Here is a 27,115-nt window from a genome sequence, read left to right on the forward strand (position 1 = left end):
ACTGACCTTCAGGGAGGGCTAATAGGAATCCTAAACCTAACACTTACTTCTAAAATCTTTTTTTTCTCCTCAGGCTGCAGGATTTGTACCACCTTCCATCTGCTGGAGACAGATAAATACTGAGGGACTACAGGTGGCACACCAGCTTAAGTGACAGTGTCAGTAAAACTTTCGCTGTCTCCCTCTGCTGGAAGGGAGGCAAAACCCGTGACTGATCTGGGTATGTACAGGGAATGCAGGTCGCGCGGTCCTCGTGTGTGCTGCACTCCACGGCACCAAGGGAGGCTGCACTTTTTGCTGCAGGGTCGCTTCAGGGGCTTCGTAGTATTAGCTGGCACATCCCCATGCATCGAGACAGATTCTGATGCTTCTTTGGCTTCCTTCGCTGCTCGGCACGGCCTTTCCCCAGTGCTGAGACAGATGACGAAGAACCAGACGTCCTCGGCCTGGAGGAGCCTGATGATGGCCGATCTACGACATCCCTATCAGCCGATAGCACCAAAGGATTCGACGGTACTGCTAATGTCGAGGGCTCAGTCTCCATTGGTGCGGCTCCGTGGTCCTTCAATGCAGATGTCACTGATGCCGATGGCTTGGTCTTCTTCGACCCGAAGAAGCACTCCATCTTACAAAGATGAAGACAACGTCATTTTAGGATCATCTGGGCTCATTTGCGGCAACCCCAGATACCATGCGATACCCCCAGGCAGAAGATACATTCATCATGGGGGTCTGTGATGGACATTGTTCTCAGCCACAGAGGGTATCACTTAAAACCAGACGTGACCATGACGGGACAAAAATGGGAAGCAAGATCAAAATCAATGGCAACGGGCGACGTTGGGCAAGTGTCGATGGCTGGAGGGCACCGATGCACCACCACTGCAGGAAATCAACCACAAAAGGAAACGTACCAAGAAATGTCGAAAACCCTTACTAGGAATACTACAGGGAGGACAGAGAGGGACCCAATGTTGAATGCAGTGAAAAAAAAAATGAGAAATTTGAAAAAAGTGGAAAATTTTCCAAAAGAGACTAAAAAGCCAAAGTGAGCTATTCAAAACTGCCTCCCAAACAGGATTGATGTTTTAACCCAGCTTGACTGGGTTGTATGAAAGAAAAATTGGTTTACCTGCTAATTTTCGTTCCTATAGTACCATGGATCAGCCCAGACTACTGGGTTATACCTCCCTTCCAGCAGATGGAGACAGAGAAAAACTTGAAGGACACCCCTGTAAGTAGGATACGCTACCTGCAGCCCCTTCAGTATAAACAATATCAAAGCAGAATTAAAGTGGTAACAGGAATCCAAAAATTTAAATGGTTAAACCAAATTTAGGAGACTCAACTATGTACAAAATGTGAACTCTTCATCCTGCTATAGTATGACAGGAAAAAAAATCTGTTGAGCAGAATCAAAAAACTGGACAGCCATCTGGGCTGATCCGTGGTACTACAGGAACGAAAATTAGCAGGTAGGAACCAATTTTCCTTTCCCTGTACGTACCTGGATCAGCCCAGACTGCTGTGATGTACCCAAGCCGCCTTACATGGGGTGGGACTTAGAAAGCCCCGCTCGAAGCACACCGCTGCCAAAACTCTCAGAGTTGGGAGCCCGAACATCCAAACATTAATGCCGAGCAAAGGTATGCAAAGATTTCCAGGTTGCCACCCTACAGATCTCCTGAGGGGAAATCAACTTTCTGCCCAGGATGCCGCCTGAGAATGGAGCGAATGAGCCTCAAGAACTGCTCGCCCGTGACATATGTATGCTGAAGCAATAGCATCCTTCAACCACCGGGCAATAGTAGCCTTAGAAGCTTTATGCCCTTTCCTGGGACCGCTCCACAAGACAAAAAGGTGATCCGACAGACGAAAACCATTAGTGATCTCCAAGTAACGCATCAGCGCCCGCCTGACATCCAAATGCTTCAAATTCACAAGCATGTGGAGAATTCTGATCCAAATCCGGGAACGCAGGCCCATCCACTGCAACTCAACGGACTGGTTCACTTGAAAAGCTGATACAACCTTAGGCAGAAAGGACGGCATAGTTCTAAGAAAAACGCCAAAGTCTGAAAACTGAAGAAAAGGTTCACGACAAGATAGGGCCTGAATTTCCAAAATTCTCCGAGCCGAGCAGATAGCTACCAAAAACACCGTTTTGAGCGTAAGGTCCTTCCGAGTGACGCACCTGAGCGGTTCAAAAGGAAGTTAACGTCCTAAGGACCAAATTCAAACTCCAGGATAGACAAACAGCTGGACGTGGTGGATGCAAATGCTTAGCACCCCGAAGGAAATGAACCACATCCGGATGAGCCGCTAACGCTACCACTTGAACTCGGAGAGAACTGAAAGCTAGCCCTTTTGCCAAACCCTCTTGCAAGAAGGCTAGAATGTGGACTATCAAGGCCCGCCTAGGGGAAACATTCAACCTACTACACCAAGAGTCAAAAAACTTCCAGACTCGGACATATGTAAGAGGTGGAAGTTTTGTGAGCCCGTAAAAGAGTGGAAATCACCGAATCCAGATACCCCTTCTTTCTCAACTGCCGCCTCTCATAAGCCAAGCCGCTAGACAAAAGCAATCTACCTGGTCGAAAAATACTGGACCCTGCTGCAGGAGATTCGGAAGATGACCCAGACGGAGCGGCCCATCTATCCTTCAAGACCTTGCCTACCAGAGGCCAAGGAGGGAATGCGTAGAGCAGAATGTCGCGAGGCCATGGGAGGACAAGAGTGTCCACACCTTCCGCTCCGTGCTGTCTTCTGCGACTGAAGAAGTGCAGCGCCTTGTCCCTCGAGTCGCTAGTAGATCCAAACGGGGAATCCCCCAGCGATGAGATATCAATGCGAACGCCTCAGACAGCTCCCATTCTCAGGGATCCAATCTCTGACGGCTCAGAAAATCCGCCTGTACGTTGTCTACCCACCCCGGCAATGTGTGAAGCCGCTATCCTGAGCAGATTAGTTTCTGCCCAGGCCATGAGCTTGCCGCCTCCACCGCTACGGGGCGGCTCTTTGTGCCTCCCTGCCGGTTGATATATGCTACCATCATTGCGTTGTCGGAGAGCACTCTCACCGACCGATGATGAACCAGAGGCAAGAACTTCTGCAGGGCCAAGTGGACTGCCCTGGTCTCGAGACGACTGATGGACCATTGCGCTTCTGCTGCATCCATTGGCCTTGGGCAGCCTAAGATTGGCAAACTGCCCCCCAGCTGGAATGACTGGCATCCGTCGTCCCCCTCTGGTTCTATTTTGTTGGTTTTCGGAACTGGGGCCATGATTAAGAGGGACGGCCGGGGGCATTCGTATTGTGCCGCTAAAGGTGAAATTCTTGGACCGGCGCAAGACGAACCAAAGCAAAAGCATTTGCCAAGAATGTTTTCATTAATCAAGAACGAAAGTCGGAGGTTCGAAGGGAAGAGTCAAGGAGTGGACCCGCCATGCCTCATTTCAATGATTTTTGCCCGCTCTGACCCTGTCCTGGTCCATCTCGGCTGGTCCTGCAGTTACAAAAGGACTGAGACCAAGGCTGAGACCTCCCCGAAGTCTGTCACTGGCCAGCCCTTGGAAAGCTGCTCTGGTGGAACCATCTTTGGTTCCGAAAGCGTGAGCAAACAAGGTTGAAAACCCCTAGAGGTCTTGGGTCTATCCTCCGGTAACTTATACACCTTGTTATCTCTGACCACCTTTGAACCAAATGGTGACAAAGAACCTCTGACTTCGCCCTGATAAGCCAGTTGTCCAGATACAGATGCACCAAAATCCCTTCCTTCCGGAATGCCACTGCCACCACCATCACCACCTTGGTGAAGATGCGTGGTGCCCTGGCCAATCCGAAAAAAAGGGCCTGAATCTGAAAATTTTGCCCCAGAATCGTGAATTGCAGGAAACGCTGCAAGGCTTGGTGAATGGGGATGCGCAGATAGGCCTCTGTGAGATCCAGAGATGCCATAAATTCCCCTTTGCGGACCACTGCAATCACCGACCTTAAGGTTTCCATCTGAAAACGCGAAGCCTTTAGTGCTGCATTTACTTTCTTTAGATCTAAAATTGGGCAGAAAGTCCCTTCCTTCTTAGGGACCACAAAGTAAATGGAATATCTTCCCCTGCGAACCTCTTCACGGGGAGCCAGATTCACTGCCCCCAGGCATCACAGTCAGTCCAGCGTCTCTCAAACCGCTACTTGTTTGTTCAAGGAGCCGGACAGGGAAGGTAGAAAGAAATCACGGATGAGACAAGCAAATTCTAAAGCGTAGCCATCCTCTACCATGCTGGCCCACTCCTCATAAAACCGCGACAGGCAACTCCTATAACAGGAATGAAGGAGTGGATCAGCTTTGCCTCATTGCGAGGACTTGAGCCCGGATGCACTCCCCCACCCCCTGCGGCGCCTCGGAATGGCCTTCAGGCACCCCAAAAGGATTGACTCCAGGACTGTCCCCAAAGGGGAAATTGCCTTTGAGGCCCAGCCACAGCTCTTGCCGGATGAGTCCTTCCATCTACCCAAAAACAGGAACGTACCTAAAAAAGCTTCTTGCTGTTAGGTCCTTAGGTTACCGGAGGATAAGCCTTATTATCCCCAAGAGACTACATCAACTGCTTGAGGTCCTCATCAAATAAGAGTCGACCCTTGAAAGGCAGTGAGCCTAGCTGCGCCTTGAAGGAGACGTCTGCCGCCCAGTTACATAGCCAGAGCAATCTTCTGGCGAAAACCACAGATGCCATAATCCGAGATGAGGTACGAACAAATCATACAGAGCATCTACTCTATAGGCCACCGCCGCTTCAACTCTCTCAGCCCTGTCTGCCTCCTCACCCAAGCTAAGCAGGCTTTCTTGCATCTGCTGCACCCAGCGGAGACAAGCACGTTGCATAAAACTAGTACAGACAGCAGCATGCAAACCCAGAGCCAAGACCTCAAAATTCCTCTTGAGGTGCACTTCCAACTTACGATCCTGAATGTCCTTCAACGCCACAGAGCCTACCACAGGGATAGTTGTCCTCTTAGTAACCGCCGAAACCACAGCATCGACCTTAGGGAGTGCAAAACGTTCCAATCCCTGTTCAGGCAATGGATAAAGTTTCGCCATGGCCCTTCCCACATTTAATCCAGAATCAGTTCTCCATTCTGCTTCCATCAGCTTCTTTATTGACTTGTGATACTGGAAGGCCATCGGAGGACCCCACATCCCAGCCAAGACCTGATCTGCCCCCTCCAAATCAGGGTCCTCCTAGGGAATCTAAAGCTCCAGAACTTGAAAGGCCAAAAGGTAGCAAAGCATCAAGCTCTTCTCTTCTAAAAAAAGCATACTATTTCAGGTCATTCCCTTCGGGGACTGGGGCTGACGGATCATCCCCTTGCCCTGCACCTCCAGCCACCGGGTCCACCAGATCTACCGGAACATCCAGGTCAGGAACCTCCACTACCCCCATGGGAGCCTCACCAGACTCATCCTTCCCTGGGCCAGAACCCAAGGAGGAACCCAGCAACCTCTGAACTGGTGAAACCTGTTGTCTCCCAGAACTATACTCCCCTCAGCTGACTGGGCCAGCCGGGACCGCGAGTCCCTAGCCGCACAAGCTGCTTGGCCAGGTAAGCCTCATGCAGCTACAACAGAAAATCTGTAGAAAAAGGCTTAAAAGCTCCAGACCCCACAGGGAAAAAGCCAGAACCTGGCAGCCTGGGGCCCCCTTCCTCCTCAAAATCCCCGATTGTGCCCGGAGCTCAAACGGGCCGGAAACAAGAATGGGAGAGACCCCTCCCCGGCAGCGCAGGAACGGCTGAAGCGAATCCAAGATGTCCACCGTTCCCGTGCTGATTGGGAAAGGATCAGCACCTCGGAATGATGCCAAAATAGAAGCAGGGGACTTCCGAGGCTGCTTTGCGACTGGGGGGTGATTGGACAAGCTCTCCCCGCCTCAGATCACCCGGCGCACAACCCAAACCAACTCAGCCATGACCACGTCAAGCCGCATGCACGGCATGCCGAGCCACAGCCCATCGCACACGGGGAGAAGCCGATTGCCACACAAGCAGGGAAAATCAAGAACAAAATAAACCTACTTCAGCCACCTGAAACCACGAAGAGGAAGCCACCTGCACAGCCAAGCCATGCAACTGATTCAGATTCTGTTCCTTTTCTTTTTAAACTTTACTGAAACTCCCAAACTGAGGCACACATTCTACAAAAAGAATAGTCTGCCTCAGCACAAAAGATTATCTGGAGCCTGCAGTCTCCTGAGCAGCCTCGTGAAGGGGAGGGATCTGGACCACCAGATTTACACTCCACGGGCGGACGGTACAAGCACACACAAGGGTCACTAACACCCGGCTCGTCCACCTCAACCACACAGGGAAGAACCCACCAGGATTCAAAAAGCCCCTGGGAGGAAGGCGCAAAAAGAAAAAAAAATTGCCCAGACTGCAGAACTGCAGGATTTGCACCCATCTACCATCTTGCTGGAGACAGAGAATATACTGAGGAACTGCAGGTAGCACATGTGGTTAAGTAGCAGTGTCAGCATAACTCTCTCTGCCCCCATCCGCTGGAAAGGAGACAAAACCCAGGAGGCTGGACTGATCTGGGTACGTACAGGGAATGCTCACTCACCTGAACTAATTGATTTGACATATTTTGGGGGTAATTTTCAAAAAGAATGCCTAAAAAAAAAAAAAAAAAAAGGCAAAAACATGTGCAAGTTAAACCAAAGTTTCAAAAGAGTACTTGCCCATGCAAGTCTGCTTTGAAAACAATCCCACCAAATCTACCTATACACATTTATGCCTGCTAAATGTGAACAGAACTTTTCCTGGAAAATTTACTACAATTTAGGAACGGACTGGGAGAGAAATTTCCTGCCCCCTACCCTAACCTCCCGTCCCCTTCCCCTCTCCTCACCACCCTCAAACCTTTTTTTTTTGTTTTTTACCTTTTATTTTTCAAGTTACTTCAGGGCCAGGCGAGGCTCCGGACAGCGAGGAATAGTGCTGTTCCGGCCCGGCCCGCCCCGCCCCGCTCCACCCCCGACTGCCCCCTTTTGAGGCCCTGGCACTTACTCGCGTCCTGAGGTTTATGCGAGTGGCCAGGCCCATTTGAAAATGGGCCTGGCGCACATAAGGCCCGGGATTTACGTGCCTGGGTTTTAAAATCCGGCCATAAGCTTGCACTTATATTTATTTATTTTATTTATTTTGAATTTTTATATACCGATATTCCTATAAAGGATATAGATCACACCGGTTTACAAAGAACTTAACTTTCGCTAGGAGGCGATACAATAAACGGTGCATATAAACCATTGAACATTTTAGAAACAATTGGAATTAAGGAACAACAGCAAGCCTATAGCCACAATAAATAAATTGTGAGTCAATCATAAATAAAATAAATAAATAAGATTAAAAAAAAAAAATAAAATAAAATAATAATAATAATAATAAAATGAATAGTTAAAGTCTTGTATTCATGTTTTAGGATCTGCATCTAGGAGAACCAAGGTTTTCAGGGAAAGTTTGATTAAACAGGGAAAGTTTGATTATATAGAGAACTCTACTTTTTTTTTGATCAATGCTCTCTTTCTCTCTTTCATATTTAAACCTTGAGCCATCCTACCACATAAACCTCCTCATACACACCATTATTTAAAAATCTACCTTCTGCAGCACTTCGTTTCCTCTTCCGAGTGACGGGCCCTTCCTTTGCCAACTCTTCTTTACCGTCTCCTGAATCATGGTGGTCATCCTGCTCGTCGTCAGAGTATTGGTTCAAAGAGTCCACCAGCTCCAAGAAGGTGGCGTCATCAAGTAGTCCAGTGCCTGGAACAAAACCCAAAATATATTTCTGAATACAGGACAATTTTCTCCGATTCTCAGAGGATATCATTGGTGGTTAAAGATCTGACCATTTTACCAAAGGCTTGGAGAGATTAGATGGCCTATCAACTGCTGAATACAACCGAAACCTTCAAAATGTAGAAAGCAAAAGCTGAAAATCTTGGATGTAATTATTCATTCAAAACTCCAGACTAAAGGCACACTGGGTAAAATCCTGCTATGAAAGACATATACTGGTCAGCCAAAGAAGAGAAAGGCAGCGCACCTGCACGCTTGGTACAGCACATGGGAGGAAACAAGAGGGAAAAATGGATGTAGTGCATGAAGGCTTTCATTGATGACAGCTGGAAGGAATGTAATAAAGAAAGAAACCTAACAGAAGGTGGTGAACAAAACAGAAGTCAAATCCCTGTTTTAAAAAACAAAAAGAAACATAAAAAAAAAAGCAGTTACCTAATTTCAAGTCACTGTTTCTCCCAACAGAGAATGATTGCCCAAATTTGAACACTCGCTCTTGGTCATGTACCCGTGCACTTGTGGACACAGGGAGCGGAGGATCCAGCTCTGTGAAGAGAGGTCAAAGGTGAGAGCAAAGTAAAACAGCAACCAAATTTTTTATCGCTCACTCCGATTTCAAAGTCAGAACACAACAAATGAAAGCCCCTGTACAGAGAAATGCCTATACATTAAGGTGCTCCACAGCTCATGTCACTTAACTGCTCAGGGGGGGAACTCACTCTTTTTCTCTTCACTATGCACATATATTGTTGGGAACACTTTTCTGCTCAAGTGAATCCTTTGTACGCTACTGGCAATGGCCCTACATCATATAAAATCAGAATAACTGTAAAACTGCAACCTCATGAATGGCACATGGAGGAGCAATGCCGTGGAACAAGGTCGATGACAAAAAGGAGATTTACCTTCTTCCCCATGAACCTTCCCATCATAGTTATTAATAAGTTCTTCGATAAAGGTTTCATCTTCCTCTCTGACCTCATCTCCCATATATGGGATGTTACACAAAACAGTTTCATCTTCCACCTGCAAGTGTGAGACGGTTTAGAAACTTAAAATGGCAAAAAGGAGCTGATTGATGGCTTTCTGGATCACTTAAGATGTTTCAGTGTGACTTGCCATGAGAAGCAGTGAACTAGTGGTTAAAGCAAAGAGCTGAGAACCCAGGAAACCAGGGATGCAAGGAGAAATTACTACTTACTTGATAATTTTCTTTCCTTTAGTAAAGGGTAGATCAATCCCGAGTGGGTTATGCACCTCTGCCAGCAGATGGAGCAAAAGCTGACATCACGGCCATATAGTCCCGCCCCAACATCAGCCCGCCAGTATTCCCTGGAAAAGCCAAACTGCGGACAAATTGATTATACTTGAACATTATTATCCACAGGTAAATATTAATGTTTCTCAACCAACAGGAACACTGAACTTAGTCAAAGAAAGGAACATTAGCAAACTAAAGGCTAGAGAAGTCACTTACCAGTTGATAACGAAGAGCAGGAATCACACTCTACATAGCTTGCTCTAAGAAAGGCTAATCACAAATTCAAGCACCGGCAGCCGAGGGCAGGTCTGGGATTGACTTACCCCCTTCACTAAAGGAAAGGAAATGATCAGATAAGTAGTAATTTCTCCTTCCTTAGCGTTCAGGGAGGTCGATACCAATGAGTGGGATGTACCAAAGCTAATTTCGAAAAGGCTGGAAGGCTGCCAGCGGTCCAGACAATATTGCCCGTGAAAAGGCGGCATCCTCCCTATACCTAACATCAAAGTGATAATGTTTAAGAACATAAGAAAATGCCATACTGGGTCAGACCAAGGGTCCATCAAGCCCAGCATCCTGTTTCCAACAGTGGCCAATCCAGGCCATAAGAACCTGGCAAGTACCCAAAAACTAAGTCTATTCCATGTTACCATTGCTAATGGCAGTTTGCAGAAGGAGAGCAAAAATGACCATGTTGCCACTCGTCAAATTTCAACACGCAACAAAGTTTCACCCACAATACCACCGGAACCTACGTGGAATGCAGTCTATTCCGTCTCGGTAAGGCAACTTCAGCAGCCACCTAGGCTGTCGTAACGACTTCCTTAACTCAGTGGGCAATCATTGCCTGTATCGCTGGAGCTCTTTACTTACCTCCACCATAGAGCACGAATAGGCGATCAGACTTCCAAACAGCCTTAATCACCTAACACCGCCGTAAAGGACGCTTGATGATGAAGGAACACAAAAGGCAGTACTCATCTTCATCTCTGTCCCTGTCCAAGGCAGGCAGATAAATGGACTGATTCAAATAAAACTCTGAAACCACTTTAGGCAAAAAAAAAAAAAAAGAGGGCACCATCCAAAGTTGAATCGCACCCAGAGTCATATGGAGAAGGTTCACAGCAGAAGAGAGTCTGCAGATTAGGGACCAGACATGCCGATTAGATTACTAACAGAAATCCTGTCTTTAAGGTAAGCAGCAGCAACAAGGAAAGAGTATGCAGCAATAGAAAAGTCAGACCTGCCTAAAACTTGAGGATCAAATTAAGAAACCAAGAAGCACCAGAAGCCACAATGGGGAGTGAAGATATTTAACTCCATGCAAGAAATATGACACGTCCGGATGGAAAGACAAAGGTTCTCCAAATCACTCTTCCCCTATAAGAAGCTAGGGCTGCGACTTGACCTTCAAGGTGCTATAAGGACCAAATACTTAAGCAAGTTGTCCTGTAAAAATTCCAAAATCAAAGGAATATCTACCTTGAGCGGTTAAGTACTTTGCTTAGAACAACAGGCCTTCAGACCCTCCAAACTCTAACCTAGGCTAGAGAAGTAGAAAATTTCCAGGTCTGAAGAAAAGTGGAAGTTACAGCAGATGAAAAACCCCACTTCAACAACAGAGCCCTTGCAATGGCCAAACCATAAGACAGAAGTGACCCAGATCCTCTTGCAGAATGAGCCCCTGATGTAAAGCTCCGTCCGAAATGGTAGCCCAAGGGGACTGGCCACCAGATGTCTCTGGAGATCGGCATACCACAGCCTTCAACCCAATCTGGAATCAGTAAAAGGATGGTGTTGGTTGACTTGTAAACCTTCTGGACCAGACTGCCTATCAGAGACCTAGAGGAAACACATACAGCAGGTTGCCGCATGGCCACTCCTGAAAAAAGCATTGATGTCCATCGCTTTTGGGTCCCGCCTGCAACTGAAGAAGTGTGGAAGCTTTGCATAGTTGAAGCTCGCCAACTAGCCTACATCTGATAGGCCCCAGCGGTTCACCAGGAGCAGAAAAGCCTTGTCCACCAGCTCCCATTCTCCTAGGTCCAAGTTTCTCCTGATGAGGAAATCTGCTCTGAAGTTGTTCTTTCCAGCTATGAGAAGGAAGATATGCTTAGGAGAAGCTGATCTGCAAATTGCTAGCACGTCAACCTAACTGCTTGTGCTTCCCATTTATTGATGTTCCACTGCCGCTCTGCTGCATTCCAGCACCAAGTACTGACAGTGAGCCCTCCTAGTCCCAGAGGTTCACAACTGTCATGAGTACCAACTAATCCGGCATTGTCAGAGAAATTCCTTTCCTAAGATGACCTGCCTGCAACCACTAATCCAATTGGGATCTCACCTCGAATGGGAGGAACAGCCTCACTGCATAGTTCTTTGACTGCAGACTCCAACAGGAGATCAACAGGTTCTGAAGAGGGTGCATATAAGCCCTCTCCGAGGGAACCAATTCTAATGCAGCAGCCATCAACTCCCAGACCTGGTAAGACACACAGTTGAACAAACAGGTTTCTGCAGGGATCGAACTCGTAGCATCAACGTGTGGAATCGAGACTGCAGCAGGAACACTCTGCCCTGCCTTGTACTGAACCGAACTTCAAGGTACTCCAGGATCTGAGATGGCTGCAGATCATTCTAGGCCAGATTCACCCCTGAGCAAGGAACCACACTGCAGGAAGCATGAAGGTTCTCTTCTGCGGTTTTGGTTCAAATCAACTAGTCGTCCAGATAGGGGTGAACTAGAATGCCCTTCTAGCGGAGAGCCACTGCTGCCACCACCATGATCTAGGAAAAAAGGTCCAGGGAGCTGTGGCTAGCCCGAAAGGCAAGGCCTGAAAACTGGTAAGGATGATCCAGAACAGCAAAATAGACCTCTGAAGTTCCCAACGGATGGGAATATGCATCCAGTATAGGCCAAAATGACCCTTCTTTCTTGGGCATGACCAAATAAATGGAATAACGGGTCATATATCTCTATGATTCGAGAACAGGAATCACTGCTTTCAGGTTCAACCTCCATAGTAATGTCACTTCCAGTTCTACCCTCTGCTGAGGGAAGTTAGAGAGACCATGAAGGCATCCGGAGGAATGCAAAGAAATTCTAGAGCACACCTGTCCCAAAAAGCTTTGAGAACGCATTAATCGGAAGTAATCTGGACCCACCTGTGGTAAACAAGGGATAGACACCTCCTATCCCCTGAACCAACAGGTGAGCCTGCCAACCTACACTGGCAGACCAAGGGGCTTCACCTCCGGAGTCTGTAACCTTTCGAGGTCCTCGGGGGCAAAAGAACTGAGATCTGTGGAAGGGATGGGACCTCTGGGAAGAACCTCCTCTATAAGGCTGAAATTTCCTCAAATGCTTTGCTTTAGGATAGTCTCAATCCTCCAATCCTGAGCATCCCCTTCAGTGCCGCACCTCCTTCTACCGGGATGGTGGTATGGTTCGTGACAGAACACACCAAGGCATCCACCCTAAGGAAACACAACCACTCTCTGGTCTGCATATCCAAGAGGTATAAACCCACCAAAACGAGTCCTCTTTTAAAAGATGCCCCAGTGCATTCCATTCCAGAAGACAACTCCTGGAGTGCAACCCAGAGGGGAAAGAAACAAGAAGCTTTGAGTAGGGTGACCAAAATAGGAACTTTCTTCTGCCTTCTCAAGATTTCAGTCCCAGCCGCTCAGAGGGTCTTCAATGCATGAGGGACCAAACTTAGCAACTCATCTCTAAGAAAGAAACAAAGTAGAGTTCGATTTGGCTCCAAAGGTGGGGAAATGTACCCCATCACCATCAACATCATTGGTATTGTTTTGATTCATCTGCATTTGAGTTTACACAGGCCGCACCCCGTCATGGTGCTTGGCCATGGAGTCAGGCGGAGGAGGACTTGGAACGCACAGACCAACCTTAGTAGGAACTGGCGATTCAGAAGATTAGTCCTGTGGGAAAGTCTACGAACCCTGGAAGAAATCTACCTGAAGAGAGGATGGGTCCATTCCAGGCCCCACAGGACTGAACCCGACATCCTAAGAACTAGCAGCTTGTGACGACTCAGCCTGTGGATCAACCAAAGGGGAGGATACCCTCTTTGTGTCACCCTCAATACCAGTCCCCACAGACCACGAAGATGGACCATAACCAACAAAACCAGAAGAGGGTAAAACGCCCCGAGCACCTAGGCAGCGCTGATACAGGCCTGAAGTGGCATGCAACACAATAGATAAGCGCTTAAGCTTCCTTGCCACAAACACGATAGCTGTAAGCATGAGAAAGGTGAAAGCTCACACCTGGAATACACGCACGTATATGCACCTAGACCGCATGCCCAACTAGATGCCCAATCTGGCCCGTAAACTAAGATGCCTATGCAGGATGCACAAATGGATGCACAGGCACGCGTTGAGCAGCCCACAGCAGAAAAAATACATGCAAAGACCTTGCAGCCTACCATGCGCTCAAAAAAGGAGAAGCCTCCGAGCAGGGCCTAACCAAATGGCTGCTCAACCTGCCATGCTGCAGCTCATGGAACTCCACAGAGACGTGAACGAACTAGCCTATGATTTTTCTCTAATTTTTTTTTTTTTTTTTTAAATAAGAAAAATGTTCATAAGGTTCTTATGGCCTGGATTGGCCACTGTTGGAACAGGATGCTGGGCTTGATAGACCCTTGTTCTGACCCAGTATGACATATTCTTATGTCCACCTAAGCCCAGCCCTTCTTGGCTGAGAGTGGGAAAGGGTCCCGGCTACAGTGGGAGAGAGCTAAACTCTCACCAGCGAGCCTCTCTCGGCCTGCAACCGTTAATCACAATTTAGATCCAGGCCCCTCATAGCTACCAGACTGAAGCACTCAGAGAGGGGCTGCATGGTATCCCTCAGGAGGCAAGCGGTGCTATATCCATTACATCCCAAAAAAGACGTCAAAGTTGGGTACACAAATGGGCACGCAGGAGCACGCTAATACCCACAGTGAAAAAAGGCGCAAAATCACCTCGCAGCCTATGGCGCATCAAAGGAAAAAAACCTGGAAACAGGGCCTAGCCAAATGCCTGCTCAACTCACCATGGTTGCACTACCTCCTCAGCTCAAAACTCTCCAGAGATGTGAGCGGGACAGGCAGACTCCAAGGTACAGACCCTTGCTCCTGCTTTCCTCTCACTGCTGTATTTTTTTTTTTTTTTTATAAAGCAAAAAAAAAAAAACCCCTCAACAACTTTACTTGTTCTCGGCCTTCCTTGGCTGCGAGCAGAAACAGGTCCCAGCTATGGGGAAAGAGGGCTAAAGCCTTCACCGCCAATCCTCTCTCGGCTTGCAACTGCTATTGGAATTTCTGGTCTACGACAGTCAAGGCAATTGGAGTGAGGGAGGGACCGCACAGTATCCCCTCAGGAGGCAAGCGGTACTATATAGACGTCTCGTCTTATTATCTACTTTCGATTCCTTCTTTTTTTTTTTTTTTTTTTTACTCACAGGCAATCCCCGAAGGGAAATGCCAGTCCACTATCTGCTGCACACAGAGAATACTGGCGGGCTATATAGCCATGTCAGCTTTTGCTCCATCTCCATCTGCTGGCATAACACACTCATTGGGACTGACCTACCCTAACACTAAGGAATCCTATTTTCCCTGCTGACACTCCCTTGTGACCTTGGGCAAGACACACTGGGGTCAATATTCAAAAGTGGGGAAGGGCCAATTATAACAGTTTAGTGCCCATAGGCAGAGTTGAAGAATAAGGTGTGAGCAATCCCTGAGAGTGAAAAGTAGGGGGATTTCCCTTCCCTCCCAACCCCCTTCCCCAAAGTCCCAAAATACTACAGCAGTGCTCCTTTGAAGTGGACTGCTACAGCAGGCTCCTCCCTGGCACAGCTGCACTCTTCTTTGGCCTGCTGATTTGGCTCTCTAGTCAACTGCCTATGTTACCTATCCCTAAATCTGGGTCTGAGCTGGATAACGTAGAATTTATCCAGCTAATTGTCAACTCTGAATATTGAGGGGAGTTATCCAGTAAGGGTTTAGATGGATTTAAAAAAAGGAGGCATTACAAGGGCTTTCTGGGTCAGGGTAAAGATATCCAGCTAAGACAGGAAAATTGGTTCTTACCTGCTAATTTTCGTTCCTGTAGAACCATGGATCAGTCCAGGACAGCTGGGTTTTGCCTCCCCTCCAGCAGATGGAGACAGAAAACGACTTCGCGGACTCTGTCCTATACCCCTGAGGTGCCACCTAGTGTCTGTTAGTATTATACTGTACCCAAGCAGAAATTATATAAACCATAATGGCAACCAGAAAACCACTTCCCCCTGAAGAGCAGAGGAAATGAAAACACCTGAAACTTCATGAATGAACGAAAACATGTCCAAATCTTTTCCCTAAAAAAAGGGGGGCAGACAATAAAAACTGGCAGAAAAATTGATCAACTACCGGCAGAGCGGACTCTCCATTTCCCCCCTGGGCAGGCATCTGGATTGATCCGTGGTACTACAGGAACGAAAATTAGCAGGTAAGAACCAATTTTCCTTTCCCTGTACGTACCCGGATCAGCCCAGACTGCTGGGATGTACCAAAGCTTTCCTAACCAGGGTGGGACTGAGAGAGTCCCGCTCGGAGTACACTGGCTCCAAAAGAACCGGGTTCTGGGGCCCAGACACCCAGTCGTTAATGTCTGGCAAAGGTATGCAGAGACTTCCAGGTAGCAGCCCTGCAAATTTCCTGTGGCGACATCTGCTGACATTCAGCCCAAGAAGCCGCCTGTCACCGAGTAGAGTGAGCCTTAAGACCAGACAGAATCGGGCGACCCTGAACCAGGTAAGCCAACACTATAGCCTCCTTCAACAGCATGTGATGGTGGCCCTGGAAGCCTTCTGCCCCTTTCTGGGTACACGCCATAGCACGAAAAGATGATCCGAGAGCCAGAAACTGTTGGTTATCTCCAAGTAACGCAATAACACTCTTCACGTCCAACTTCCGCAAATCCTTAGACTCTGCAGAGGAAAAATTTAAACCTGCGAATGAAGGGAGTTCCACGGACTGGTTCAAACGAAAAGAGGATACGACCTTCGGAAGAAAGGAGGGAACTGTTCTCAAGGAAACTCCTGCAGACACCCACCTCGCAGATGATATAACCAGAAAAACTGTCTTCAAGGTCAGATCCTTCAGTGTTACTTGCTTCAAAGGCTCAAAGGGGGCATTACAAAGTGCCCTCAACACCAAATTCAACTTCCACGAGGGACAAGGGGCTCTTAACTGGAGGAAGCAGATGCCTAGCTCCTCTTAAAAAAAAAGTGCCACATCCGGATGAGAGGCTAAAGCAACCCCTTGCACCTTTCCTCGAAAACAGCCAAGGGCCGCCACCTGCACCCGCAGAGAACTGAAGGCCAACCTTTGGCTAAGCCTGCCTATAAGAAATCCAGGACCTCTGGAATTGACACCCTGGACGGCTGTACGTGGTGGTCTATGCACCAGGACTCAAACACTCCCCAAACTCTAACGTACAGCCATAGAGGTAGACGTTTTATGGGAACGGAAGAGCGTGGTCACCACCGCATTCGAGTAACCCTTACTCCTCAACCTACACCTCTCATAAGCCATGCCGCTAGACAAAAGCGATCTGCCTCTGCGAAATAAACGGGGCCCTGACGCAATAGAGTCTGAGACGGACGAAACCTCAGAGGGCTGTCTACCACCAGATTCAAGAGGTCCGCAAACCACGGGCGCCTCGGCCACTCCAGAGCCACCAGAATCACCCTGCCTGCATGCCCCTTGATGCGGTGTAGAACCTTTCCGACCAACGGCCACGGTGGGAAGACATACAGCAGAATGTCCTTTTCCCAGGGTAGGACCAACGCGTCTACCCCTTCTGCCCCCGGTTCCCTCCGCCTGCTGAATAACTGGGGAGCTTTGGCATTGTCTGGACCACTGGGCGCACAGAAGATAAAAGGCGTCAGAGTTCCCACTCCCCTGGATCCAACTGGTGCCGGCTGAGGAAATCCACCTGGATATTGTCCACTCCGGCTATGTGAGAGGCCACTATCTGGTAAAGATGTTGCTCCACCCAGTGTATCAAGAGCCGAGCCTCCGTCACCACTGGACAGCTCCTGGTTCCGTCCTGGCAACTGATGTAGGCCACCGTTGTCGCATTGTCAGAGAGCACCATCATCGACCTGCCCTCCACCAGCGGAAAGAGGGCCTGGAGCGCTAACCGCACAGTCTTGGTCTCCAAGCGATTGATGGACCAGGAGGCCTCCATCCTAGTCCATTGGCCCTGGACTGCCATATCCTGAACACCGCTCCCCACCCGGAGAGACTGGCGTCGGTGGTCACCACGACCCAACAGGGAATCTCCAAATCCACCCCCTGGTGCAAATTGTGCTGCGAAAGCCACCACAGAAGACTGGAACGCGCCCCGTCCGTCAGGGGCAGGACAAGATGGAAATGCTGCGAGAGGGGATTCCATCCGGAGAGCAAGGCTGATTGAAGAGAACACATATGCACAAAGGCCCAAGGTACCAGATCGATCGTTGAAGCCATTGAGCCCAGGAACTGCAAGTAATCCCAGACCCTGGGTTGAGGTAGAGAGCAAGCTTGGAAATCCTCTCTTCCATCAGATAAACCTTTCCCAGGGCCATGTTGAAGCAAGCCCCCAGAAACTCCAAAATCTGGGAGGGAATCAGATGACTCTTCTCGGGGTTGACCAACCATCCCAACGAGTCCAACATCCAGAGTACCCGCGCCACCGCGGCTCTGCATAGGTTTTCTGACTTTGCGCGAATTAGCCAATCATCCAGATAGGGATGCACCAGTATCCCTTCCCGTCGCAAGGCGGCCATGACCACACCATGACTTTGGTGAAAACCCGGGGCGCCGTCGCAAGCCTGAACGGAAGAGCACAAAATTGAAAATGGCGCCCAAGGATCGCAAACCGCAGATATTTCTGATGGTCTGGGTCGTTAGGTTCAGAGACGCCAAAAACTCTCCCTTGTGCACAGACGCTATGACAAAGCGAAGGGTTTCCATCCGAAAATGGGGTACCTTCAGGGCGCGATTCACCCGCTTCAAATCAAGGATAGGACGGAAGGTACCTTCCTTCTTTGGTACCACGAAGTAGATGGAGTAGCGCTCATGCCCTTAGCTGCCCTTGGGGCACTGGAACTATGGCACCCAGATCCTGCAGGCGCTGTAGAGTGTCTCGCACCGCCCTTCGCTTTAGGTGGTACGCGCAAGGGGACACTATGTAATGCTCCTTGACCGGCCGGGCAAAATCTAAGGCATAGCCTTGTTCTATGATGCTTAGGACCCATTGGTCAGAGGTCAATTTGGTCCACACCTCCCGAAAAAGGGATAACCTTCCCCCGATTCTTGGCATGGAAGGGTGGACCGGCCTCACTTCATTGCGCGATCCTGGAGCCCCCATGGGATTGTGGAGCACTGTCTCTGGCAGGTCAGCGGCCCCGAAAGGACTGGTTCCAAGAAGCCTGACAGCCAGTGCCCTGGCGAAATGACGACCCAGTGGATCTTGAAGAGCGGAAACGACGATTTCCCCGAAATCTCGCCCGCTGAGGAAAGGAACCTTTGGATCGAGGCCTATCCTCCGGCAACCTGTGGACTTTGTTCTCTCCCAGAGACTTTATCATGTCCTCCAGCTGTTGCCCAAAGAAGAGCTTCCCCTTAAATGGTAAAGAACTCAGCTGCACTTTGGAGGACCCATCAGCAGACCAGTTTCAGAGCCAGAGGAGTCTGCGGGCGGAAACCGCCGTGACCATTGTCCTGCCCGAAGTCCGCAGAAAATCATACAGGGCATCCGCACAATACGCCGCCACCGCCTCCAGACGGCTAGCAAGCAGCGCTGCCGCTTCAGAGAGGGAAGCTTCCACCTGCCAATCCTGAACTCAGCGGAGACAAGCCCGCTGCGCAAAACTGCTATACATAGCCGCCCGGACCCAGAGGGCCGAAACCTCAAAAATGTTCTTCAGCTGCAGTTCCAGCTTGCAGTCCTGCAAGTCTTTCAATGCAGTGGCCCCCATAATGGGAATGGTAGACTTTTTCGTGACCGCAGAAACTGCGGCATCCACCTTAGGAACTCTGAGCAGATCCAAAGCTTCCCCCGGAAGCAGATACAATTTGTCCATTGCTTGGACCCACCTTCAAGCCAAGGTATGGAGTGTCCCACTCCTTAAACAAAAAATCCGTGACAGACATATGAAACAGAAAGGATCAAGCCGGACCCCAGAGCCCCACCATGACCGGATCCATAGCTCCGAATCTGGAATCCTCAGGCGGAACTTCAATACCGAGCTCCTCCAGAATGACTGGTATCAGCGGTCCCAATTCGTCCCTCCGGAACAGTTGCACCACCTTGGATCATCACCCTCCAAAACTGGGACCCCCATCCGGTTTGGCCGGCTGAGGTTGAAGATCCGGATCCTGTCCTCACCTGGAGCTGGTGGAGGAGACTGATCCTCATCTGACGTGTCTGTCTGAGAAGTCTCCGCCGGAAGGGACCAAGACCAGAGAGGGCGCTTTGCCTTGGGATCATCTCTGCCACCAGATGACCTGGAGTGTTTGCGTGAAGAGGACCCTCTCCCCGCTCCTGATGTCGCGGGGCAACATGTACTAAGTTGCCCCGCTCCTGTTGTCCCGGGGCAACTTAGTACATGATCTCTTCTCTGATTGCGGGACTTGAAGAACCTTTGCAGCATTCTGACAAATTCGGAGGAGAACGAGGAAGACCACCCATCCGAATCTTTGTCTTGCTCTTCCTCCGAGAAATCCTTCTGCGCTTCTGGAACTGTGCCCCCCCTCAGGGGCAGCCGGCCTCGGGCAAAGTAGTGGCAGAGAGGGCTCCTCTCCTAGAGCTGCCAGCGCTGCTCGCTCCTGATCCCTCATGGTTTGCAGTAAAGCCTCCAACCTTGCACTAAGCAGGAAGGGATCCGAGCCTTGCCTTCTCCAATCAGGCCTCTCAGGCTCCCAACACGGCCTGGCGCTGTCCCTGTCAGCCTTGTGCTGATTTCTCTGCAATGGGCCTTGCAGGCCACGCCATGAGGCATATCCCCAGCCTCGATTTAATCGGTACCAGAAAAAAGAACCGCAGCGACAGAGGTGATTTCCCGGTCAAAAAACAGGCCGGGAAAGCAACGAAAAACGGCAAAAACGGAGCGGACGCTAGGCCGGAGCACCCAAGACAAGAAAATACAACTTTTAAATCTTTTTAAAATCTTTACCTAGTCGGGATGGGTCCCACTGAGGGTGAGTGAGCCGGGACCCCCGATATTACCCTCAGCCGCGGCAGTTTCAGGGTCTCCAACCCTCTGCTCTCCAGCCTCAAAAACCAGGGGGGATGGTCCCACCAGTACCTGTCGACCCCCTGGGAGGCTAAATGCCACAATCTCTGTGAACAAACCTTTTTTTTTTTCAAACTAATTTAAAGATAAAGGGACAGTAACCTAAACCTTCCTCTGAAAAATACCTGTGCCAACCAAACCAAAATCGGAGAAATTTAAACCTAACACCAGGCTTTGCACCTCCACCATCTGCTGGAGACAGAAAAATACTGACAGACACTAGGTGGCATCTCAGGGGTATAGGACAGAGTCCGAGAAGTCTTTTTCTGTCTTCATCTGCTGGAGGAGAGGCAAAACCCAGCTGTCCTGGACTGATCCGGGTACGTACAGGGAACCTCATTTACTTGGCCACAACATTTTTCCTAGAGGGGAAAATACTGCTGGAATTACAAAGCAGCGGTAATTGGCACTGCCACTTCGTGAATCCTGCAGTATTTTCACCAGCCGTAAAATATTGCAGCAGTAAAGGGTCCAAAAAAACCCAAAAAACATAACGATAGCCCTGAGACTGTGGATCTTCCATTGTTAAAAAGAGCCAAGGACCATGAATAACTCCCTCTTCCCCAAGTGGAAAAATGCCCAGAGGTCTCTACAGACCCCTTATTCCTCCCCGCCACCGGTCAACCCTGGAGGCAGCCACAGTAATAAAAAAAATAATTATAATAAAAGATTTTATATGTCCGGATCAGGCCCTGCCATAACCCCCCTACAGCACTTACTTTAGAAGCCCTGGTGTTGTAGTGAGGGCCCAAGGCACCCCTGGGCTCTGGGTCCGGCGGTGGCAATTTTTAAAATGGTGCCAGATTGCATTGTTGGATTATATAAATATATAGGAGGGGCTGGCCACTGTGCATCATGGGGCAATATGCCACAGGACTCTGTGCAAGTCTACTTCATAGAACACCAAAACCAACTCTGCCTTGGGCACCACAATTTATACATTCAGTAAACTTGCTATTTGGTTTCTAAGGGAGTCCCTTGTAAAAAAATAAATATATACCTTTGTAAAGTAATGTCTTAACTAGGGTTAAGCTAGCATTAGTCCAACCTAAAAGTAGTGAACTGCTAGTAGGCTGCTATCACATATTAAATTTATTTTATCTACAACAAGTCACCATATAACTGTTTCTGCAATGATAAATGAGGTGTCACTCAAAATGCAATGCCCACATTCCTGCCTATTTAGATTTTTCTTTATCAGGATAAAATTTCCCCCTTCTGTCCCTTCCCACCAGAGGAAAAACACAAAGGGGTAAATATTCAGCAGCTGAGCAGCCAGTTAAGTTAGCTCAATACACATATCTGGCTAACTTAATCAGGATATTTAGCGGCACAGCGCAATATACCCAGATATAAATTAACCGGCTAACTCTGCTCCAGCCCAGAACGCCCCAGACTCACCCGGATAATTTTGTGGCTAGAATTTAGCTGGATAAGCCTTTTGAATATGCAGCTAAGCTATTTAGATGGATAACATTCCCATTATCTGTCTAAATGGCTTTTGAATATGTACCCCAAAGTAAACAAAAAAAAACAAAAAACAGTTGGGAAGCATTTGTATCATTACCATGAAATTCTGCTGAAGAGGGGACCAGGAGTACATAATAGGCACCAATGCAACAGTGTTCAGGGAGCGCATAACTGCAGATTGACTTGCAAATCCTGGGAAGATGCTCTCAACGGTGCACTGGTAGCAAAATTAAAAGAACAAAAAGTGTCAAACAAATGATACAGTAGGCATTTCATGGTGACATGGTTGGTGTTAAAGTGTCATCACTGCTACACATTCTGGAGCTTATGAAGCATGTTACTTCCCCCCCTTGATTTTAGTTCACACAATTCGAACTGTTTCTTCCTCCTGTCAGCCCTCTCAGTATGCCAGCAGATGCTAGCAAAGCAAACAGAGCATGGAATATAGAAGCAATAGCATTAAAAAAAAAAATAAGCTCAGCATAGTAAATATTGGGCTGCCTTATAAATTCTAATTATTCAAGATCACTTAAAGCAGTTGGTAGAATTATTCTCACAGACAGCTTTCTGTCTGGCTGAATAAAGGAAAAATCTGTTCTTACCTGCTAATTTTCATTCCTGGAATACCACAGATCAGTCCAGACTCCTGGGTTTTGCCTCCCCTCCAGCAGACAGAGAAAAGTTTCATTGATACTGCCGTACAACCTAGGGAACCATCTGCAGTCCCTCAGTATTAACCTGTACCCAACCATTGACCCAAATACTAATAATCAAAAATCTCAACTCACACAAGTAGCAGGAGAAAGGTGAATTTGCAAACAAAATGGAAACTCATTTCCAGAAAGCAAAGTAAAAACAGCACTGAACCCAGCAACTCTGTAATATATACAAACTATCAGTACGAGCAGTGGATTCCCTCCTCCCCCCCTAATAAGCAGGTCTCTGGACTGACCTGTGGTATTCCTGGAACAAAAATTAGCAGGTAAGAACCAATTTTCCTTTCCTGTTCATACCCCAGATCAGTTTAGACTCCTGGGATGTACCTAAGGTCCCTTAAATAAGGTGGAACTTCGAGAGTCCCACTCTTAAGAACATAAGAAGTTGCCATACTGACTCTGATCAAGGGTCCATCAAGCCCAGCATCCTGTCTCCAACAGTAGCCAATCCAGGTCACAAGCACTATTAACTTAAAAAAAAAAGATGAAAACCTGGCTCTTCAAACAAGCCTACCAATAACTCTCATATTTTCCAATATCACCCACTCACCCTTCCCCCCTCCACGCCCCCAATACCCCTCCCCAGTATTATTGATAAAATTTCTTCCTCCCCCAATCCAACATGTAAACCACAACATTGTCAATAGTTATATGTACTTGTTCTCCTTTATGACTTTGTTCTATTTTGTTCCTGCATCCTTTCCGACCTCTCTGACTTCAGAGTATTCCACTTTTGCCTTCTCCTTAGTTAACCGAACTGTTATAATGTATTTTCCTTCCTTAGTTCAATTGTTATAATGTAAACCGATGTGATGTGGAAACGAATGTCGGTATATAAAAAAGTTAAATAAACAAACAAGCACCTGGCAAGTACCCAAAAACATTAAGTGGAACCCATGCTACTAATGCCAGTATTAGCAATGTCTATGCACTAAGTCAACTTGATTAACTGCAGTTAATGGACTTCTCCTCCAAGAACTCATCCAAACCTTTTATAAACCCAGCTATACCAACTTCCCTAACCACATCCTCTGGCAACAATTTCCAAATCTCAAATGTGCAGTGAGTGAAAAAGTTTCCTCAGATTAGTTTTAAATGTGCTACTTGATAACTTCATGGAGTACCCCCTTAGTCCTATTATCCAAAAGAGTAAATAACCAATTCACATTTACCCATTCTAGACCTCTAGGTCATGATTTTATAGACTTCTATCATATTCCCCCTCAGCCATCTCTTCTCCAATGAACAGCCCTAACCTCTTTAGCCTTTCCTCTTAGGGGAGCCATTACATTCCCTTTATCATTTTGGTCGCCCTTCTCCAGTGCAACTATATCTTTTTTTTAGATGCGGCGACCAGAATTGTACATAGTACTCAAGATTCGGTATCACCATGGAGTGATACAGAGGCATTAAGACACTGTCCGTTTTATTCACCATTCCCTTCCTAAGTCCTAACATTCTGTTTTCTTTTTTGACTGCCGCAGCACACTGAGCCAACGATTTTAATGTATTATCCACTATGATGCCTAGATCGTTTTCCTGAGTGGTAGCTCCTAATATGGAACCTAACATCGTGTAACTATAGCATGGGTTATTTTTCCCTATGTGCATCACCTTGCACTTGTCCATACTAAATTTCATCTGCCATTTGGATGCCCAGTCTTCCAATCTCGCAAGTCCTCCTGCAATTTATCACAATCCACTTGTGATTTAATTACTCTGAATAATTTTGTATCATCTGCAAATATGATTACCTCACTCATATTCCTTTCCAGATTATTTATAAATATTGAAAAGCAGCGGTCCAATATCCCTGAGGCACTCCATGTTTACATTTTTCCCCACTGTGAAAATTGACATTTAATCCTACTCTGTTTCCTGCATTTAAACAGTTTATAATCCATGAAAAGACATCACCTTTCTCCAAAGCGCATGGAATCCGGATCTCTGACATCTAAGCGATGTCTTGCGAAATTTTGTAATGACTTCCACATAACCGCCCTTCTTGCGGGGACATCTGTTGAGACTCAGCCCACGAGGTCGCCTGAGAACGAGTTGAACAGACCTTACAAATATAAATCAAGCCAATGTGCAATCATAGTTGTAGAGGCTATACACTCCTTTGGATCATTCCACAACACACAGAGGTGATCCGTCCTCTGGAAATCATTAGTAACCTTAAGATACCTTAACAATGCTTACCTCACATCCAAGACGTGAAACTTGTTCGTGTGAGGCGTAGATAAACCCAAAAAGCTGCAAGTTCCACAGTCTAAGATGGAATGCCAAAACAACCTTGGACAGAAAAGAAGATACTGAATGTAACGATATCCCAGACTCCGAAATCTGAAGAAAAAGATCTTCACATGACATTGCCTGAATTCCAAGAGTCTCCTGGCTGGACAAATAGCGACCAGAAAAACCACCTTCAGAGTCGTCCTGTATAGTTGCTCCCATCAGCGGTTCAAATGGAGCCTAAACACTAGATTAAGGTTCTAAGAAGGAAAAGCTCTCTCACCAAAGGGCGCAAATGCTTCACACCTCAAAGAAAACGCATCACATCTGGAAGCGCGGACGGAGGATATCCCTCCACCTTGCCAAGAAGACAGCCTAAGGCTGCTACCTGTACTGAGATTTGGCTAGATCCTTAATCAAACCCTCTTCCAGAAAGACTAAAAAAATGTGACATCATAGCCTGCATAGGCTGTACCCTGTTAACGGTACACCAGGACTCAGACACTCCAACTCCTCACTTACGCCAAAGATGTGGAAGGTTGCTTGGCCTGCAATAAAGTGGTACAACCCCTTCGGAATATCCCCTCCGTTTCAGACGTTTCCTCTTTAAAACCAGGCCATGAGATACAAGTGAGCTGCCGAATCTGAAAATATTGGGCCCTGGCAAAGAAGGATAGCCAGAAGGTCATATAGATGGCCGAGCCTCAGTGGCCCATCTATGGCCATGTTGACCAGATCTACAAACCATGTACAATGTGGCCACTCCAGAGCCACTAGAATCATGTTCCTCAGATGCTTCTCTATCTGCAGTTATACCTTGCCCACCAGTGGTCATGGATGAACCTTCTGCCCCGTGCTTTCTCCACTGGCTATAAAACCAAGGCACTCTGGTGTTTTGTCTGGATGCCATTAAGACCAGGTGGGGGAAACCCCCACCTGTTGCAAAATAGGCACATCGCTGTCTCAGCTCCTATTCTCCAGGGCTAGTGACTGAGAAAATTCACTCGTACATTGTCCACCCCAGCTATGTGAGACACCTCCAGTCATTCCAAGTGTTGTTCCACTCATAGAAGTAACTACTGGGCCTCCCGGACCACCGCCTAACTCTTGGTTCCTCCCTGCTGGTTGATGTAGGCCACTGTCGTTGCATTCTCAGACAGAACCCGAACAGAACGGTTTCATAATCGTGGCAGAAAGGCCAGGAACACGATATACATTGCTTTCATCTCTAACTAATTGATAAGCCACGAGGCATTCTGTTTCGAATGGCATGAATAAGTCACCAAGAAAAGATGAAACTCTGCAGATAACGGATCCCACCGGGAAAGAAGAGCTCTATGAAGAGGCCACATATGTGCAAATGCCCAAGGCACCAACTGCAACGTTGATGCCACAGAGCCCAGTACTTGCAAACAGATCCAGACTCTGGGCAATGAACATCCCAACAGGTGAGGAATCTAACCATGCAACCTCAACAACCTCTGTTTCGAGAGAAACACTGTTTCTTTCTGTGTGTCAAATCGAGCTCCTAGATACTCCAAGATTTGAGAAGGAACAAGATGGCTCTTTACTAGATTTACTACCCAACCAAGACATCTTAGATGCAGCGGTACCCTCTGTATCGACTGCCAACAGAGGTTCTCCAACTTCGCTCAAATGAGCCAGTAGTCCAGATATGGAAGCACTAAACATGCCTTCTCAACTGAAGGCCACCGCTACCACCACCATTACTTTGGTGAATGTACGTGGAGCTGTTGTCAGTTTGAAAGGAAGAGCCCAAAACTGAAAATGTTTCCCTAGAATCATGAACCACAGAAAACGCTGGTGCTCTGGCCCGATGGATATGTGTGGATATGCCTCTGACAAATCCAAAAGACGCCAAGAACTCTCCCTTGCATACTGCCACTATGTCAGAGTCTCCACGCAGGAACAAGACTCCTTGAGACCTGTATTTATTTTTTTTTAATCCAAAATTGTCTGAAGACGTATCCTCCTTTTTTCTTGCATTACAAAATAAATGGAACAACATCCCAGCCTTTGCTCCTCACAAGGAACTGGCACTACAGCCCCCAGGATGCTGCAAGCAATCCACCGTCTCTTGGACAGCTACCCACCTGGCATGGGGAACACAAGGAGAAACAATGCAAACCGTTCGTATTGGCCAAACAAATTCTAATGTGTAGCCATCTCACATCACACTGAGAACTCACCGGTCCATAGTAATTT

The 27,115-nt window shown here is 47.8% G+C and overlaps 1 protein-coding gene across 8 annotated transcripts in view; it reads right to left on the minus strand.

The window, feature by feature from the left end:
- EZH1 (enhancer of zeste 1 polycomb repressive complex 2 subunit) overlaps positions 1–27,115 on the minus strand; it is a 144,260-nt gene that overhangs the window by 72,457 nt on the left and 44,688 nt on the right. For all 8 annotated transcript variants that reach the window (XM_029572568.1, XM_029572570.1, XM_029572572.1 and 5 more), the window contains 4 exons: positions 22,036–22,155; positions 8,766–8,886; positions 8,296–8,406; positions 7,663–7,824 (listed from right to left, as the gene is read on the minus strand). In XM_029572568.1, the coding sequence (XP_029428428.1) occupies positions 7,663–7,824; positions 8,296–8,406; positions 8,766–8,886; positions 22,036–22,155 (514 nt within the window). The remainder of the gene's footprint in view (positions 1–7,662; positions 7,825–8,295; positions 8,407–8,765; positions 8,887–22,035; positions 22,156–27,115) is intronic.

The sequence above is a fragment of the Rhinatrema bivittatum genome, chromosome 12 (genome assembly GCF_901001135.1).
Source record: "Rhinatrema bivittatum chromosome 12, aRhiBiv1.1, whole genome shotgun sequence".
NCBI classification, from domain to species: Eukaryota; Metazoa; Chordata; class Amphibia; order Gymnophiona; family Rhinatrematidae; genus Rhinatrema; species Rhinatrema bivittatum.